The sequence below is a fragment of the Somniosus microcephalus genome, chromosome 13 (genome assembly GCF_052327205.1).
Source record: "Somniosus microcephalus isolate GS21.2 chromosome 13, FLI_Smic_1.0, whole genome shotgun sequence".
In the NCBI taxonomy this organism is placed as follows: Eukaryota; Metazoa; Chordata; class Chondrichthyes; order Squaliformes; family Somniosidae; genus Somniosus; species Somniosus microcephalus.
The window spans coordinates 120,644,346-120,661,566 of record NC_140999.1 but is presented as its reverse complement, the minus strand read 5'-3'; the positions used below and the strand labels follow the sequence as shown (position 1 = coordinate 120,661,566).

Here is a 17,221-nt window from a genome sequence, read left to right as displayed (position 1 = left end):
TATCTTCTGTCTTTAAGATTAAAAAGAATTCCACAATAGTTTATTTATAGCAAGCATTTGAGTGAACTTCCACAAATACAGGCATGTTGTTCTGCAGTCTGTGAATTACCAAGGTAAAGAGTGGAGACTTCACTGGAAGGATGCAATTGAACTTTGTCACCTGTTGAAAATGGAGAATAAAAATCTAGAGAATTCTCAGCATGTCATGCACCAAATAAAATGCGACAGCAACTGGCTGAAAAATATGACATTAACTTTATTAGGAAAGAGTTTGGAATATATGTTTGGTACTGTGTTCTATGCTGCTGGCAAAATCAGTTTAATACATAGAAGGTTGCTCCTTCCTCTGTATGAGTGAACTGTAGAAGCTATGCTAGCAATCTTCACGTATAGCACGAGTCCTGCCTAACAGATTTTGCCAACACATATATTTCAGATGTCTGATCAGTTGGCTACAGAAGAGCACCGAAAATATGGCATGAGATAGCACAATACACGATTTGTTAATTTGTTTAAATGATTTATGTTTGCTGATCTTGGAAGCACAGCCGAGCCATAAGTCAAAAGGAGTAATGATTTTTGTATAGGGGGATGGAAGGTGACATTTTAAAGGTTCCTTAAGAAATGAGACAGTAACGGGTTGTTGAGGAATGTTGGTCATTTACTGGATATTTTCCATCATCTTCAACCATTCTGTAAAAGGAAGGAAAAGAGGTTTGATTGAAAACTTGCTCATTTGACACACCCAACAAAAAACTAAATAGCGTCCCAACTGTAATTTTGTTCACGTTGTTATCTGTGTACATACCATCGAAGTCGAGTTTGCCGTCATTGTTTTTGTCCCCCTCCTTCATGAGTTCATCAATTTCATCGTCTGTAACTAGCTCGCCACCGGTCATCAGGATTTCTTTCAGCTCATCACGATCAATGAAACCATCAGCGTTCCTAGAATCAACATGCAAAGAAAGAATGTCACCAATTCAGCAATGTTATCTGCCTTAGGAATGTAGGAATTGCTTGATGAAAAAAGACCAAGGTCCATCTAGTTTCGCCATCTACCATCCTGGTAGTCGCATGATACAATGATAATGGAGTTGTTGGCTAATCGTAGCAATCAACCTCATCAATTAGTCTACAACAGACCCAGACATGACATGAGGAAAATCCCAGTGGTGGAGAGCTTTGGGAACCATAGGTCAAAGTCACCTGTTCCTTCCAAGCATGCTACACTTACCACATTGTGTCTCAAATTACTCATGCACTGTATCCAAAATGTTATGCCTTCTACTGATTGCACATATAAACCATATCCTTAGCCTTCAACATTGCTATTGCTGGCAGACTAATGAATGTACACCTCCTTTCTAAGCAACAAGTTGGAAGAATTGTCACATCGCTGACATGTATTACACAATGCTGTTCTGGCTATGCTGTATGGCAGAGATGTCCAACCTTCAGCCCTTGGGCACTTGCAATTCCCATACCCTGGCAATCCAGCCTTCAATGGTTATATTTATTATTTGCTGTTTGTCCTGTTTGAATTTTGTCGGCATGGAGGTTTTTAAAGGGCTATTTTTAGGACTATTGCCTCACTGGTGCACAAGTTCTAAATTGATGCACCAAGATATCTTCGTATCAATACCTTGAGATATATGCAAACTAATGGGTACATAGATTTAAACTTTATATATGGTTCCTGGGACTCCAGGTTGTGCACCTATGCAGCCTATAGAGATAGAAGCTTGGACATAGTATTAAGATTCTTTGAGGGCTTGACAGGGTAGAGGCTGAGAGACTGTTTCCCCTGGCTGGAGAGTCCCGAACTAGTGGGCATGGCCTCAGGACAAGGGGTCAGCCATTTAGGGCTGAGATGAGGAGAAATTTCTTCACTCGGAGGTTTGTGAATCTTTGGAATTCTCTACCCCAAGTGGCAGTGGATGCTCAGTCATTGAGTATATTCAAGGCTGAGATCGATAGATTTTTGGACTCTAAGGGAATCAGGGGTTACGGGGATCAGGCGGGAAAGTAAAGTTGAGGTCAAAGATCAGCCATGTTCTTACTGAATGGCGGAGCAGGCTCGAAGGACCGTATAGCCTATTTCTGCACCTGTTATGTACTAAGAAACTTGTCCCCGGTGTTCTTGGGATTTTAGGTGCAGTGAGGCCATTATCAGGGCAGGCAGAGGATGGCAGGGCCTATGAGTTTTCATGTGACAAGGTGAGCTTTCATCTCTCACTGGTTTGAATACAGCCCAGATTGATGGGACAATAGTGTCTTCTCTCAGCTACTTGTAATGGTCCTATGTGAAATGAATTTGGGAAAACTTACCCCCTCGCCCAGTGAGCACAGGCCCACATCACTAATTGTTATTCTTGCTCAGAGAGGCTACAAGGATTTTGGTGTGGGAAATCTAAAAATCCATACTGATAGAGCAGGAGACACTCTTCTAAGATTAGGGTTACAGCACTCTTTTGGGGCAGTAAATAGGGAGCTTTACGATGCATTTGACCCATACTATACCAGACCAAGGGGAACAGTCATTACTGGGTGCACATAATGGAAAATATTGTATTTCACACCACCACCGTCTGTCACTGTGATGAGTACAAAAGTTCATCTTTTTATAAAGAGGGAAACCCTTCTTTGTTTATATATTAGCAATTGTGCCATAATAAACATCACAGGAAAACATGGAAAGAGAAAGGCCCATTTAGTGCATCAAGCCTGATCCTTCTATAGCATTCTGATTTTCTCAGACGTTATTATTATTTGAGTATCTCTTAGTGATTTTCCCAGTCCCAGTATTGGCAAGTGGGGCACCAGAGGAGAAGTTTTCAGGCAGCCAGCTACAGAGTCGGGGAGCAGAGCATGACAGTGGGAATGGGAACACATGAGTTGCTCTTAGTGAAAGGGAGGAAGCAGAACACAATTGGAACACCCAAGGGTAAAATGTGTGGAAAACAACTTGGATGAAAGATTGATGGAGAATGGAAATATCATGGTGGGCAAAAGTGGGCTGAAATTTTTTCCCTCAATAACCTAATTAATCCACAATCTCACATGGTTAGCATTGATAGACAGAAACAGATAGATGATATTATCACTCAAGTATACCAAAGCCCATTTTGAAAAGTATTTAAAGAAAGCTCCTTTATCCCTTATTGGGTTAGTGCACCTTGAGGTGTGTAGTATTATGGCTTAGAGACAAGCTGGTCCCACGCTCAATTCCAAGTCTGTGCTGAGTTTGCTCATTTCAGCACAGACAGAAATTGGTGCACAGCAATTTGCTTCAGGGCACCTAAGCTAGAGAGGGGAGAAATCATCCAGAAACTATCCAGTAGCCCCTGCTGGAAAATGCACATCTGTGAACATTGGGTGAGGACAGGAGCAGGCTTGCCTGTGATGCCCTCCATGGTCATTCAGCCTGCTGACACTCACCATCCAGGGTCACATACGAAGATTGACTATTTGGGTGAAGTACCAGAAGGTGCCTGATGCTCATAGTCCACTCGGATAAAGTATTTGTGTGTGTGTGTGTAGGCGGGGGGGGGGGGGGGGGGCACCGCTGGGACTGGCAAGAGGTAATGCCTTCAGGAGAGAATAAGAACAATTAAAAGTTTAAAAGAAAAGACTTGCAGAGTTTCGGGTTGGGTGGAGTGTACACAAGGTATCGTAATTGTGTGGGACAGGCTCGATGGACCAGAAGGCCTTTACCTGTCCGTCATTGTTCATATGATAACCTATTTGTGGCCTTTGTTAGCAAAGAATTCATTTCCATTTTTAAGGTTAATTAAAATAGAACTCTGAAAATTAAGCAGCATGCTCCATTTTAAATTAATGTCAAATCTAGAGCCAAGAACATGTCACAAACGTCACCTCCACCAAATTAAAAGATGATATCCAAAGCTGCAGACTATAATAGATGTACTTCATTACTAAAATGGTTTAGTTAAATTAATTTAGCTTAAAGTTCATATAGTGTTCCACTTATTGTACTGGTCTTTAACTATGTCCTTTCATTCTATTGTATACATTGTAGAAGCTACTGCCTCAAAATGGAGTTTCTGTATGGCTGTAGCTCCGGCAAGGTAGTAAAAGGTCAAACTCACTGATCAAATACGCGAAAGAATTCTGCCAACTCTTCTTCAGACTTTCCTTTCGCCTCCTCTTTCATCTGGCGCACCATCATCACCAAGAACTCTTCAAAGTCAATGGTACCGCTTGCTAAGATAAGAGGACAGCAAAGTATAAGATCTGTCCATTGTTAACTGCCAACATTTGAGAAAGGCCAAATTGCTAAGTGGTGTTGACAAATGTTTTCTCACCATCTTCATCCACTTCCTCAATGATGGCATCCAACTCTTCTCTGGTGGGGTTCTGGCCCAGGATTTTCATCACTTGACCCAACTCCTTGGTGCTGATGTCACCACCACCATCAGCATCAAACATGTCGAAGGCGGCCTTAAACTCTATAAATAGAAATGTAAGTCATTAGTGTTATGTTATTACAAGGTTTACTTTACTTTAGAGAAGTGAGAGCATCAGGTGGGTCAATGCATGCACAGCCTTGGATAGCAGTTCACATGTAGTTTAAGTAAGGACAGTGCTGGTCTGGTGTTACATAGTATTTACAACACAGAAACAGGCCATTCAGCACAATAGGTCCATTTATGCACCACACTGGTGTTACTGAGGACTCTTGCCATCTGAGATTTGACTACTTTGTGGGAAAGCAAGATGTCAATCATAGTGTAATAGGGAGTACTATTCTGCAATGATTAGGGAAGAAGTGGATTACTGCAAATGGGAGATTGCCAAGTTGTACATTACCTTGAAATGTTTACTGATTAACCAGCAACTATGCAATCCCAAGTAACTCACATGCCATACTGATGTAAGTCACAGATTTTCTTCTGTCTATTTTCTCCCCCCCCCCACCCAACTCTCCTGAATAGGTACTTTGATTCCTGCGGATGCACCCTCCAGTACCTCACCCAAGTGGCCATTCTTCACACTTGAGCCTAGAAAATGAGTGTTGGCCATTACAGCAAATATGATCCCTTCCTCACTTGACATTCCCATTGGAGAACTTCCAGCACGGGGACTCCAGCGAGCAAGAAGAAGTGTGGCTGATTTTCTTCTCCTTAACCTAAGAGTGTCGTTCATCAATTCTATTACCCCTACTGTGGCTCCAGCTGATATCACCTAACTCCACATTGACTCAAACCCGGGACCTTCTGACTTGTATGAAGTCACTGTTTTTACCTTGATGCCTACTGAGAAGGTTCTTTTTTTTTCTTATTTTGTGTAAATTGGCTGCTGCGTTTCCTACATTACAACAATGATTACACTTCAAAAGTACTTCATTGCTGTAAAGTGCTCTGGGACTCCTGAGGTCATGAAAGGCACTTTATTTATTTATTTATTTTACGAGATTAGAGCATGTGCAAAATATTATATTACCTGGTTATCTAATTCAAAGCACAAACTATCTCAGATTATATATGTTTAAAATAGTTCAATAAACTATTATTTATATTAAATTGTTCTCTTTTGTATTTCTGGTGTGTTACAGGCTATATATTGTTAAAATACACATATCTGATGCATGCCTCCATGTACCATCTGATACACCCCATTTAATATTCTAACCAGATCTTAGGTTCATATAAAAATTCTGTTGAACCCAACATTTATTTTAAATACCCATTCAAACTCTACTAGAGCTCCAAATTGGCTAAAACCTACCCAGACTTTGCCCTGAGACCTGAACCAATTATAAGCACTACAGAGTCATAGCCACAGGATCATCTCCTAAATGTCACCTTTTAAAAATGACTGTCTCCTTACTCCTGTAACCAGCTTCCACCCCTGCACAGCGCTGCTTTATCTACAGTACTTCTCTTGGCTACTCCATGGGGACCAGTTGAAGAAATACCATCAAAAATAAAAGTACGTTTGCGTACATTATGTACAAAGATTGTGCTTTTTTTCTTCCAGATTTTTTTAAATTCCAGAGTTCTTTTGGCTCGTGTGGTGCAGTGGCCAAAGTAAACACTGGCTCCAAAATCTGTGTGCAAACTAAACAAGAAGGTTTACTCAGAAAAAGAAAGACTTGTATTTATATAATGCCTTTCATGACCTCAGGACATCCCAAAGCGCTTTACAGCCTATTAAGTACTTTTGAAGTGTAGTCACTGTTGTAATGTAGGAAATGCGGCAGTCAGTTTGCGCACAAACAGAAATGAGATAGTGACCAGATAATCTGATTTAGAGATGTTGGTAGTGGCCAGGACACCAGGAAGAATGCCCCCACTCTTCTTTGAATAGTGTCATGGGATCTTTTACTAACGTATCATCCAAAAACGTATCATAAAGTCCCGCAACTTATCCTACTCGATTGAGGAAGTTCGGTCCCTGACCAGGAACTGCCGCACTTGCGCTGAGTGCAAGCCTCGGTTCTACCGCCCTGATAGAGCCCACCTAATCAAAGCTACACGGCCCTTTGAGCGGCTTAGCTTAGATTTCAAGGGCCCCCTCCCGTCCGTCGACCGCAATGTTTACTTCCTGAACATTGTGGACGAATACTCCCATTTCCCATTCGCCTTCCCCTGCCCAGACATGACCAGCGCCACGGTCATTAAATGCCTCAACAGCCTGTTCTGCCTGTTCGGTATGCCAAGCTATAGCCACACGGATAGGGGGGCGTCCTTCATGAGTGAAGAGCTACGCCAGTACATGCTGTCCAAGGGGATTGCCACGAGCCGTACCACCAGCTACAACCCCCGGGGTAACGGTCAGGTGGAGCGAGAGAACGGGACAGTATGGAGGGCAGTCACCCTAACTCTAAGGACCAAGGGCCTCCCTATCTCCCGCTTGCAGGAAGTCCTCCCAGATGTGCTCCACTCAATACGGTCACTATTGTGTACCGCCACTAATGCCACGCCTCATGAGCTAATGTTTGTGTTTCCCCGGAAATCCACCTCAGGCGTATCCATACCGTCATGGCTCTCCACCCCAGGTCCGGTACTTTTGCGGAAGCATGTGAGGGGCCACAAGACGGACCCTCTCGTGGAGCCAGTGCACCTGCTCCACGCCAACCCACAATATGCGTATGTCCGGCATGCCGATGGACGGGAGGACACTGTGTCCATAAAAGACCTCGCCCCAGCCGGTAACAACAGCAACAACGACTACAACAACCACAACAACTATTACCCACCCACTCCACCCACTATTCTTTCATCACCCCTGGAAGAACACCAGCCAACGATACCCCCACCACCTACTCCTTCAACAACCCCGGCGGCGCCCCCGGCAGAGACCCAGGAGACCACCCGGGACACCCAGCCGGCACCCGCGGCACCGCAACTGTTACGTCGGTCACAGAGGACTATCACACCCCCGGACAGACTAAATCTGTAGAAGGGGTGAATGTGATGAAATATGTCATTAATCAGACTCTGTAGTTAACTCTGACAGTGCAGCACTCCCTCAGTATCGCACTGGAGTGTCAGCCTGGATGATGTGCTCAAGTTCTCAGGGTGGGAGTGCTGCCACTGAGCCAGAGCTGACGCTGCCAGGACAATGGGGAGGTCAGGTCCGTGCGTTAATTCCAACAAGTCTGACGTCCTGAAACATGCAATATGATAATCAACTGATTTCCTGAAAATGCGATCTGTACCTTTACCCTCGAGTTGCTATATGTAATATGCTACAATGATATTCTTCCACTCACCAGCGATCATTTCCTCGCTGAGGTAAGACCTCGCGTCTGCTTGTTGTTCTGTCATTGGCTGGAATAGAAGAGAACTGGTTTAGTGACGAGGCCTACAGAGAGGTAGTTTGAGGTGCATATGCAATATGATTCAGACGCTTCTCAGCTAGAAATAACCCGCCTGTACAGCTTTCAAGCAAGATAAAACAAATATGCACATTGACAGAAATCAAGAACCACAATCGCAGAAGCCCAGTTCAGCTGTTTACTGAAACCACCCCGCAGTTTCAGAAGGGTTGCAGGGACCAGCGGGGCAAAGGGACATAACATTTTTCAGCTCGGACGGATCTAATGTCCATTTAAACATCAACGCTGACTGTATTCTGCCCATTTGGCACTTCTGTTTTGACTTTGTGCCGCCTGTGGTGTAAAAGATGCCGGCGTGAAGCCGGACCTGACAACCCAACGCGAGGTGACCTTCCGTACCTCCCCCCATCCTATTTTAACCAGCGGTAAAAGTTAGCTGTGTCATCTGCCCTCTTCACTGCTGGACATCCGACAAGCAGCTACAGGCCAGTAAGCAGATGAAGTTCATCTTCTGATCTACACCCGAAATATTCACCTGCTTTTTTGCTCTTTTCAGATGCTGAAGAGGTCTGCTGCGTAGATCCAGCTATCCCTGGGTTTTTTTTATTTTAGACTTCCAGTATTGACGTAACATAGGATTAGGAGTAGGCCATTCAACCCCTCGAGCTTGTTCCGCTATTCAGTGAGACTATGGCTGATCTGTATCCATACGGGTTTCCTTTTTATCTAAGCAGCAATTCGTGCGTATGTTTGAGCAGGTGTACCCAGTGTTCTGTCAGCCCCTGAGTGGGTAATTCCCTGCACAGAGCCATTAAATGCTGTTGGAGCAGCATTTGGATAAACACGGGGTAATGTCATGATGAATGAAGTGGAATGCGTTTCACCTCTTGCTATAGTTATGTAGGCAATGCTAGCCAAGCACAGCTATCCGGAAGCAAATTTAAACCGTTAAAACATTCAACAGCCGATACTATCCCCAATTTATTTATGATGGGAGAACTATCTGTCACACATCCTGTGACAGAATGCCATCCCGCCAAAGGATAAGATTTAATTATAACCAAATGCATACCTATTCACGCTACAACTGCACGACACTTGGCTTAAGGAGAGCATTTCAACTACATCTCCAATCTCTTTCCATCAGTTATATTGTCTGTATTTTAGGGCTTTTTGAACCCCTCCAAAACCACAGGATTACTCGGGCTGAGCGCAGATAATTTTGCAGGTTTCGGTAACACACCAGGCAATGTTCACTCCCATCGCGATCCCATTAGATGTTTGCATACTATATATTATTTTTAATTGGCCTTATTGTCCTTTTATCAGGTCTGATGTAGCAGTCTCTTCGTTTATCAAGTCTTTCAAATTACTTTGTAAAATTAAACTTTTTTCATGAAGAAATCCCTATTCAATGGATTTTTCAATTACATTTTTAAATTATTGCTATTGGAATAATATTTGGAATGTCTAACAAAGGAATGCCGCCTCCAATAAAAGAGCTGAAAGCAAACCAGGTGGACAACTATCTCTGTAGGACCTTGAGGCACTTCTAACAGTTATATTTGTTTATTTTTGCCAGCAATTATACGCCTACCAAATAATAATGAAGATTATTTCTATATTGTAATATGAGAAGTACTTCAAAATGTACGTTTAAAAATGTGAATAAAACTATACCAATACTCATTGTTCGCCCCCAGCTCTAAACAAAAAAACAAAAGATGACTTTTGGATCTAAGTCCACACATGGACAAGCAAGACATCGCCAAAGTCTGGCTGACAGGACATGTCACAACAGGTACCGGCAGGAACAGAATGTTTAAAGAACCAAGAAGTTGGTTCTGTTTAAGGATGCGATTATACCAGGTTTTTCCCTCAAGGTGATGTGCTGTTTGTAGTGCAACAAAAGTGAACGTGTAACTGGTGTCAGATCAGGCAGTCTAACTCCTGAACACACTGAATCTGAATGACAACCAAAAACTCCCATTCCTACTGGGAGAGGAGAGAAGCTGTATAACACTGGCGGCACACTATGTTACAGCTTGCCATGAACAGAGGGACAACCAGTAAACTAAGAAAAGAATAAATATAAACAATGCGAATGTATATTTATACACTCAGGGATATACCTGTTTATACACTGTATGAATAGAACTGCGTTTATGTGCTAAACCATAAATGTATTTTGATGCTTTGGCAACATAAGATGTAACTTATCATGCCAATAAAGCGATTTGAATTGTGAATTGTGAATTGTGAATCAGATTTAGTGAACACCTCCCCCCACCCCCCCCCCCCCCTCCAGTAAAGGGGTTTATCCCCGTTTCCAGTGCGGAGGCAGTAGTATCACCACCGGGTCGGAGTTCTGGACGTCGTGTGATGTCCCTGAGGCATTTTGCAGTTTGTTTCCCCGGTTGTTTTATTTTGAAAAGGAATCCCCTACTTTCTCCGAAAATTCAAACAGATTTCTAACCTCCTTCGCATGACCTGCACAGGCCAAGGTACGCGTGAATGCACCATGATGCCAATGACCATGACATGCATACGATCTGGGGCCCAGAAGCAGCTTTCCTATTGCTAAGCAAATGCAATAAGAGCTGAGTAGCAGTAATAACCCTGGTCCAACAGACCACTACCCCACTCTCAGCCCAGTATGTGCTGTATAACTGCAGCCAAAGAACTATCTTTCTATAAATGGTTATTCTAAGGGCACAATCTTAAAATGTTGCTACTAAATTTAGCACAGATCATTGCGATACGTCTTGTAACCTTTTAAAGAGCCTCTCTTCCACCCTTCTCACTCCTTCAGGCACTCTCAAGCTACAGTCAGCTGCTGCCTCTTTCATTATGCCTGGCATAATTCCAGCACAAAGTCAATAGCATGACACCAGGGTGTTCCAATCCTTGTTGAACTTCATGTCAAATACCCAACCAAAAAAGATAAATAAAGATAATGCAATGGTTCGACTGGCACTTTTTAAGTGATACCAGTTCCAACAATTAGAATTTTTTTTAAAAAATTGTGGGATATGAGCCTCACTAGCAATGCCAACATTTATTGCCCATCCCCAGTTGCCCTCGAGAAGGTGCTGTCCATATGCTGAAGATACTCCCGCCGTGCTGTTAGGTAGGGAGTTCCAGGATTTTGACCCAACGACAATGAAGGCGCGGCAATATATGTCCAAATCAGAATGGTGTGTGATTTGGAAGTGATGCTGCCCTTGTCCTTCTAGGTGGTAGAAGTTGCAGATTTGGGAGATGCTGTCGAAGAAGCCTTGGTGAGTTGCTGCGGTGCATCCTGTAGATAGTACATACTGCAGCCACGGTGTGCCGATTTTGGAGGGAGTGGATGTTTAAAGTGGTGGATGAGGTGCCAATCAAGCGGGCTGCTTTGTCCTGGATGGTGCCAAGCTTCTTGAGTGTTGTTACAGCTGCACCCATCCAGGTAACTGGTGAATATTCCATCACACTCCTGACTTGTGCCTTCTAAGTGGAGGAGAGGCTTTGGGGAGTCAGGAGGTGAGCCACTCCTGGCAGAATGCCCAGCCTTCGACCTGCTCTAGCAGCCACGGCATTTATGTAGCTGGTCCAGTTGAGTTTGCAGTCATTGGTGACCCCCAGGATGTTCACTCGTGCAAGTAGAATGACGCCATCCAGACCCCAAGTTAGTTTAGTTACTCGTATGGATCTGATCCCTTGCTGCCGCCTTCTAACCCAGTTGCTTGGGTGCGACAGACCCCTGAAAAAAAATCCCCCCCCCCCAAAGCTCTGCTTCCCTCCAAGTCTTGGAATACCCTTCCCCCAACATTTGCAGTGGCAGCAGCCTGTAACAGTATTGCCTAACTGGTACAACATGAACCCACTGAATCTCTAGTTTATACCCAGTGAGAGGTCCTCATAAAGGGGGGAAAGGCCCACCATGTTTATCAAAATAGAGAAGTGCAAATGCATAAAATTACCATTTAGTAACAGAGTAAATGGCAGTGAATGCACTGCATAATCCGAAATGAAGTTGGTAACAGAGAAATAAGGAAGTGAATGCATTGTATAATCGGGATATAGGAACAGGAGCAGGCCATTCAGCTCCTGGAGCCTCCATTCAATTAGATCATGGCTGATCTGTTCCTGAACTCCTTTTACCCGTTATAGCTCCATATCTCTTGATATCCTTACCTAACAAAAATCTATCAATTTCAGTCTTGAAAGTTATAACCAAATGAGGGAGGCGAATGAGTTATACAATCCAAAGAAATAAATTAGTAACAGAATATTAGGGAAGTGAATTAATTAATTAATAATCCGAACAAATACATTAGTAACGGAGTATTAGGGAGGTGAATGAATTATATAATCAGAATTTGTCAGAACACCCACTGTTTGAATACAAAATGACATCTTCGTATTGCCATCTCATGTTGTTCTAATCTCAAGAGCTCCGATGGGATCATTTTTGAAAGTAAATTCTAAATATATAAAGCTAAAAAAATTGTACAACATATTCGCTTCTTTGAACGTGAATTTCAAGTTGTAATCTAATTGAAATAAGCTTGACATTTTCTGTTTAAAAGCAAAGATATTATTGTTGGACCGATTGACAGCGTTGGATCGCCCAAGTCGGCGCTGAAACCCAATGCTTCTCACCTGCTGTAACGCACAGTTTACACCAGTCTAGCGTTAACCACACAAGCAGCACATCCATGTAAACTACTGAGGATTCGGTACATATATCCCAATAGACATTGCAAAGCTTTCCACTCCTTGGGGGCCGCTTTTCAATAGTCAAAACATGTTAGGGAGATGCCATTACTTATTTATCTATTGGAGCATATTGCTCGCTCTATAGTGAAGTGCGTTGGAAACAACCCCAAAGGCAGGAATATAAGTGCATATTCCATCAATATGATATTGCAATGAAGCGCTCCCATGCCGTTTTATTCCCATCCTCGTTAGGCTGATTCCGATGTAAATTTGCTGTAATAAACGTACGCGATATTTTCTTACCTCGGCTTTTATTTTCCACAACCTCTACTTCTGACTTCAGCAGCGGCGACAGTATAAATGTGCCTTGGTCTGTAAATTTACCTTAGTAATCTAGCCGACGTCGGCTTTCTCCATCAGCAAATCAGATCGCGGTAAGAAGAGAAAAAAAATATACTGCTGAGTGTGCAAACTTTTGTAGGAAGCAAAGTGTGCAACGGAAAACATCCGGATCACGCCACGTTAATGGGGGGGGGTCCATTCGGGGGCAATTTTAACCTGTCCCGCCAGTCTAGAAACTGATCAGGTCCAACGCTGATTTTACACACCGCCCGATTTTACTCTCGATTGAAGGCGATGGGAGATCAATATTGGACGGGGTGTAAAACTGGCGTTCCACCCGATCGCACGGGTTTCCAGCCCGGGAGTTGGGTTAAAATCACCGTAGCTTACCGCATTAACAAAACGACTACGTTTCATTCGTCGATAGGCCTATATTGATCACATCGATTGGGATGCATAGCTGTCATGTGATATTTTAAGTTGGAATACTCCCAGAGTGTAGTTCAACTGAAAATATTAAATAACATGTTTAAATGAATGTCCGGCGTTAGTTTAAATTGAATTGTTTCATTTTTTATGATAATATTGAGGAAAATAGGTTGAATTCTGAATGGCTCCAATCAGACTTGATTCCGCATCTGAAGATTCACTGGGTGGCAGCAAATATCACGGAGGCAAGTGCTTTGCATAACAGGCCGGTCTTGTGATGGAAGAGATCAGATATTTTTAACTGGAAGAATTAATCCTTTCCAAATAGGGGAAATCAGGCTGGCACACAGACTCCTCCGCCAGAGGTTTAAATTAGTCAGGAGAGAGCCGAAAGTTTGAAGTAATCAGCGAAGTTGGGATACACGTGGTGTGCCGAAAGGTTGGCTCTGCTTCTAGTTTCACTTGATACTATCACGTGAGTGATTTCAATTCAATTCAATTCAATTCAATTCAAATGCTTTATTGGCATGAAAGTTTACAGGGAACCATATTGCCAAAGCTTACATAACAAAAAGTACAGTTTTCCAACATTCTGTAGGTGTCAAACAATTCTGACCTTCGTTGGGTACATACAATATTACTTTAAACAATATTAATTTAAACAGTCTTTGTACATCAGTGGGTACATTCAGTATTAATTTTAAACAGTCCTCAGGTTGTGACATGTTGTTACATATTTGGCACCAAGGTATGGTCTGTCTCCTTCTCCCAGGACTAATCTTAATTTTGACAGGTCATCCAATTCCTTGAAATCTGGGGTTGTTTGGCTGAACTTGTCAAATAATATGTTTCTTGATGTGTTGAATTTTTCGCATTTTAGGAGGAAATGCATCACTATCTGACTAAATCAGTCTTCATTAAACACAATCAGCCCAGTTCTGAGGCGCTATCCTTTGCAGTCAACAATGCGAATTATCATGTCAGCGCGCATTCATTTCTCTCCCTCAGTCAAATCAAAGCGATTGCCAATATTTTTGGTGAGTTTTACACGCACGTTGAACTCTCAACTCGGCGGCAATTATTCGGAGTTATTTCATTTAATTTGAGACCGCCGAGTGAAGCTAATCCAGGTGATACTGCACTTGTACCGCTTAGATGTAAAAATGTGTTCACAATGAAGCATTGTTCCTGGTCTTGCTTTTTCTGCTAACATTTCCAAATCTGCCAGCCCACTAAAGGACGAGAAGGCGGAAAACTCCAAGCTCCCAGATGAGCGACTCGCTTAATCCAGAAACTTTAGCCATAGGAATGTGCCTCGTAAGTGAAGGCGCCCTTCGTTTCACTCTATTTATAACGCGAATCTTCCACTTTTTATCTGCTTGGCTCGCTCTTGCACGTACAACAGGTCGACCAGAGCTCTTGCAGAACCGTTCTCAATTCACAGAGAACTGCACATCAAAAACGGGGAGAAATCTCTTACTATCTAAAATCTTTTTTTGTTTTCATTGCGTGTTGCAGTTGGGGCGTTGAAAGCGGCAACCTTGATTTTCGTAGCTGTACTCATCTGGAGACTTTTTTTTTGTTTTCCTGGTACAACCTGGCGTTTCCGTTTGTAGCTATCAGACATTTAAATAAATTTCGCTTTTAATACCAGATGGCTACATCTCTTAAATTTATTTTTCTTTATGTATTTTTTAATTGAAATGCACATTGTGCAAATGTTCCTTTTGCAAACATCCTACATATCTCCAATTTTAAAATTAAAAAAGCGCAACAAAATCCAGACTGCTTCGTTGAAAATTGGCCGTCGACTTTCTGCTTTGTCCCGTCTGATGGTTCTACGGAACCTGGCTGCAGGTAATATGGGTTTATTTGTGTTGTGGTAAGCGCTGGAGCCCACGGTGCCCAGTGCTGTGTGCCGTTACATTCCTTTCCATTTGCTTGCTTAACTTGCTTCTCTAATAAGTTAATGTAACATTAATTCTTTCTTCCTTTTCATCTTTAATTTAAAAGCAATAGCTGAACTTTTAGCACGATATTTTTAAAATAATACTTGCTCACTTAGAATTGTGCACAGTGTCAAGCAGCTTTCACTGATTTTAAAAATATATATTACTGTATATTATTTTAGACGCTCCAGGAGCGATTTTATACACGCTGCTTGAGTTCAGCATGGTGCTGAACTTAATGAAACAACACATTGGAAACATGAATTTAATAATGTGTTTGCTTACCATTGTCCTGGCTTATTAGGGCGGCACAGAAACTCAGGTTAAATTGAAACGCCTCTCCTCCACAACTCCTACTAGAAAGCTAATCTTTATTGTGCTCCGCTTTTAACCTTCCCTCTTCCTTTAATTAGCCGAATACCCAGTGAGATTTCAGCATCTGTGACCTTGTTTGTAGAAAAGCCAATAGTGAGATTGCGAGTCGGGCACGTGTCCTCTTTTTACAACCAAATGAGGGAGGTCTCTGGCCGAAAAAAAGCTATATAAAGTGTCTGATTCAGGTCAAATACCAAGACACCTCAGGTATGTGGCTATCTTATAGATCCAGTTTGTTCAGTAACTATCTGAAGTCATTTAACCAAAAAAAGGTTTGACGCTATTGACTATTTTCTTCTCAGTGCGGTATACCGCACTCTTCGCATCATAGGATGGCTCAGTATGTATTCGGTCATGGTACCAAGATACATAGATAGACTCATCCTTAGGCCCTATTGTAGAGAGAGCTTCCTTTTCAAACACTCGAGTTTTTAGCCCGGATAACCACCAAACATCTCAATGGTAGGTTTATTTTTGGAACAAGCATTCAAAACTGGAGATTAAATCAGAACGAGAGAAAAAGAATATATCCTAAACGCTGGAAATCTGGCATAAAATCCTGGAAATAGCAGCGTTTGAAAGGGAAAGGACAAGATATCCCAACAACAATAGTGAATTGCGAATTGTAATTTTCTCCAGGGAACATTGTGGGTTTATCACTTGATTTCCAATTCGTAATAAAACATCCAAATCCATTCAGCTCCACGGTAGTGTATGGGAGGGCTTGTGAGTTAAAAACCTGGGCTTTTGTAAAGAGCTCGTGTTATTACACCATTGATGAACAGATTAGACCGTCAGCCACAGAACGGATCAAATAGCTATCAATTGCAAACGATACTGAATTCTCCCATAGCAGAAATTGAAGCGATGCTATTGGATTCAGGGTGACTAGATTATTGTCGAACAAACAGTCCAATCGTATAGAAAGGCCTCCTTGAGGCTACAAAGAAACATTAAAGGATTAAGGAGAGACAATCATTTACTATACTTCTCCTATCATCTTCAGCAAATCTTAAAGAGAAACAACGAAAATTCCTTCAGAAAAGAAAGGAAATCCCACTTTTAACAGGACAGCACGGAACCTTCCAAGTGTCGGGGGCCGCACCCTTCATATAAATGGTCAAAATGTTAAGTGTTTATATTTTTGAAATGGTCGATTTTTTGAGTACGGGACCAAAGTGTTTATGAGCTTTCCTCATATCGCATCACGTTCCTCCCAAGTACCAGTTACAAAGCATAATTCTCTAAATTTCAATATGAGAATAACTATGGACAATTGCATAAAAATATCAAACCATGTAATGGTCTACCAGTCAAAAAAATAGATTAAAATAATATCACATTTTTGCTTTGGTTTTGATGTATAGTTAATACTGCAGTCGGAAAAGCAGTTTTTTGTTCTGTTGCACAGGACAATAGAGAACATCAAAGTATTCAGCAATTGCGTGTGTGTAAAACATCTGGTACAATGAACGTAATGGACATTAACAAGACAAGGGGTTTAACATTTCAATCGTTTATTTCATATCTTTCAGCAACTCAAGTAACTTCGAATATATATACAGGGGTGTATTTGCTTTTATCAATAATTTAATGTTTAACAAATCAGAAGAAATGTCAG

The 17,221-nt window shown here is 42.1% G+C and overlaps 1 protein-coding gene across 3 annotated transcripts; it reads right to left on the bottom strand.

Moving 5' to 3' along the window:
* Positions 1 to 236: 236 nt before the first annotated feature.
* LOC147108568 (troponin C, skeletal muscle-like) lies at positions 237 to 15,602 on the bottom strand. 3 transcript variants are annotated; one of them, XM_086005246.1, is made up of 6 exons: positions 15,511 to 15,602; positions 7,739 to 7,796; positions 4,326 to 4,469; positions 4,110 to 4,224; positions 809 to 945; positions 237 to 693 (listed from the first exon to the last, which is right to left on the bottom strand). In XM_086005246.1, the coding sequence occupies exons 1-6, from the start codon at positions 15,511 to 15,513 to the stop codon at positions 662 to 664; spliced, it is 489 nt and encodes a 162-aa protein (XP_085861372.1). In that variant the 5' UTR covers positions 15,514 to 15,602; the 3' UTR covers positions 237 to 661. The 3 variants fall into 3 exon arrangements, with proteins under 3 accessions (XP_085861372.1, XP_085861373.1, XP_085861374.1); XM_086005247.1 differs by lacking the exon at positions 15,511 to 15,602 and adding an exon at positions 12,809 to 12,914; XM_086005248.1 differs by lacking the exon at positions 15,511 to 15,602 and adding an exon at positions 8,340 to 8,451.
* Positions 15,603 to 17,221: the final 1,619 nt, after the last annotated feature.

Coding starts and splice junctions, on each gene's coding strand:
- LOC147108568 (XM_086005246.1), bottom strand. Junction 4,470..7,738: donor CAGCGAGGAAATGATCGCTG/GTGAGTGGAAGA, acceptor TTCTATTTATAG/AGTTTAAGGCCGCCTTCGAC. Junction 694..808: donor CGGCAAACTCGACTTCGATG/GTATGTACACAG, acceptor TTCCTTTTACAG/AATGGTTGAAGATGATGGAA.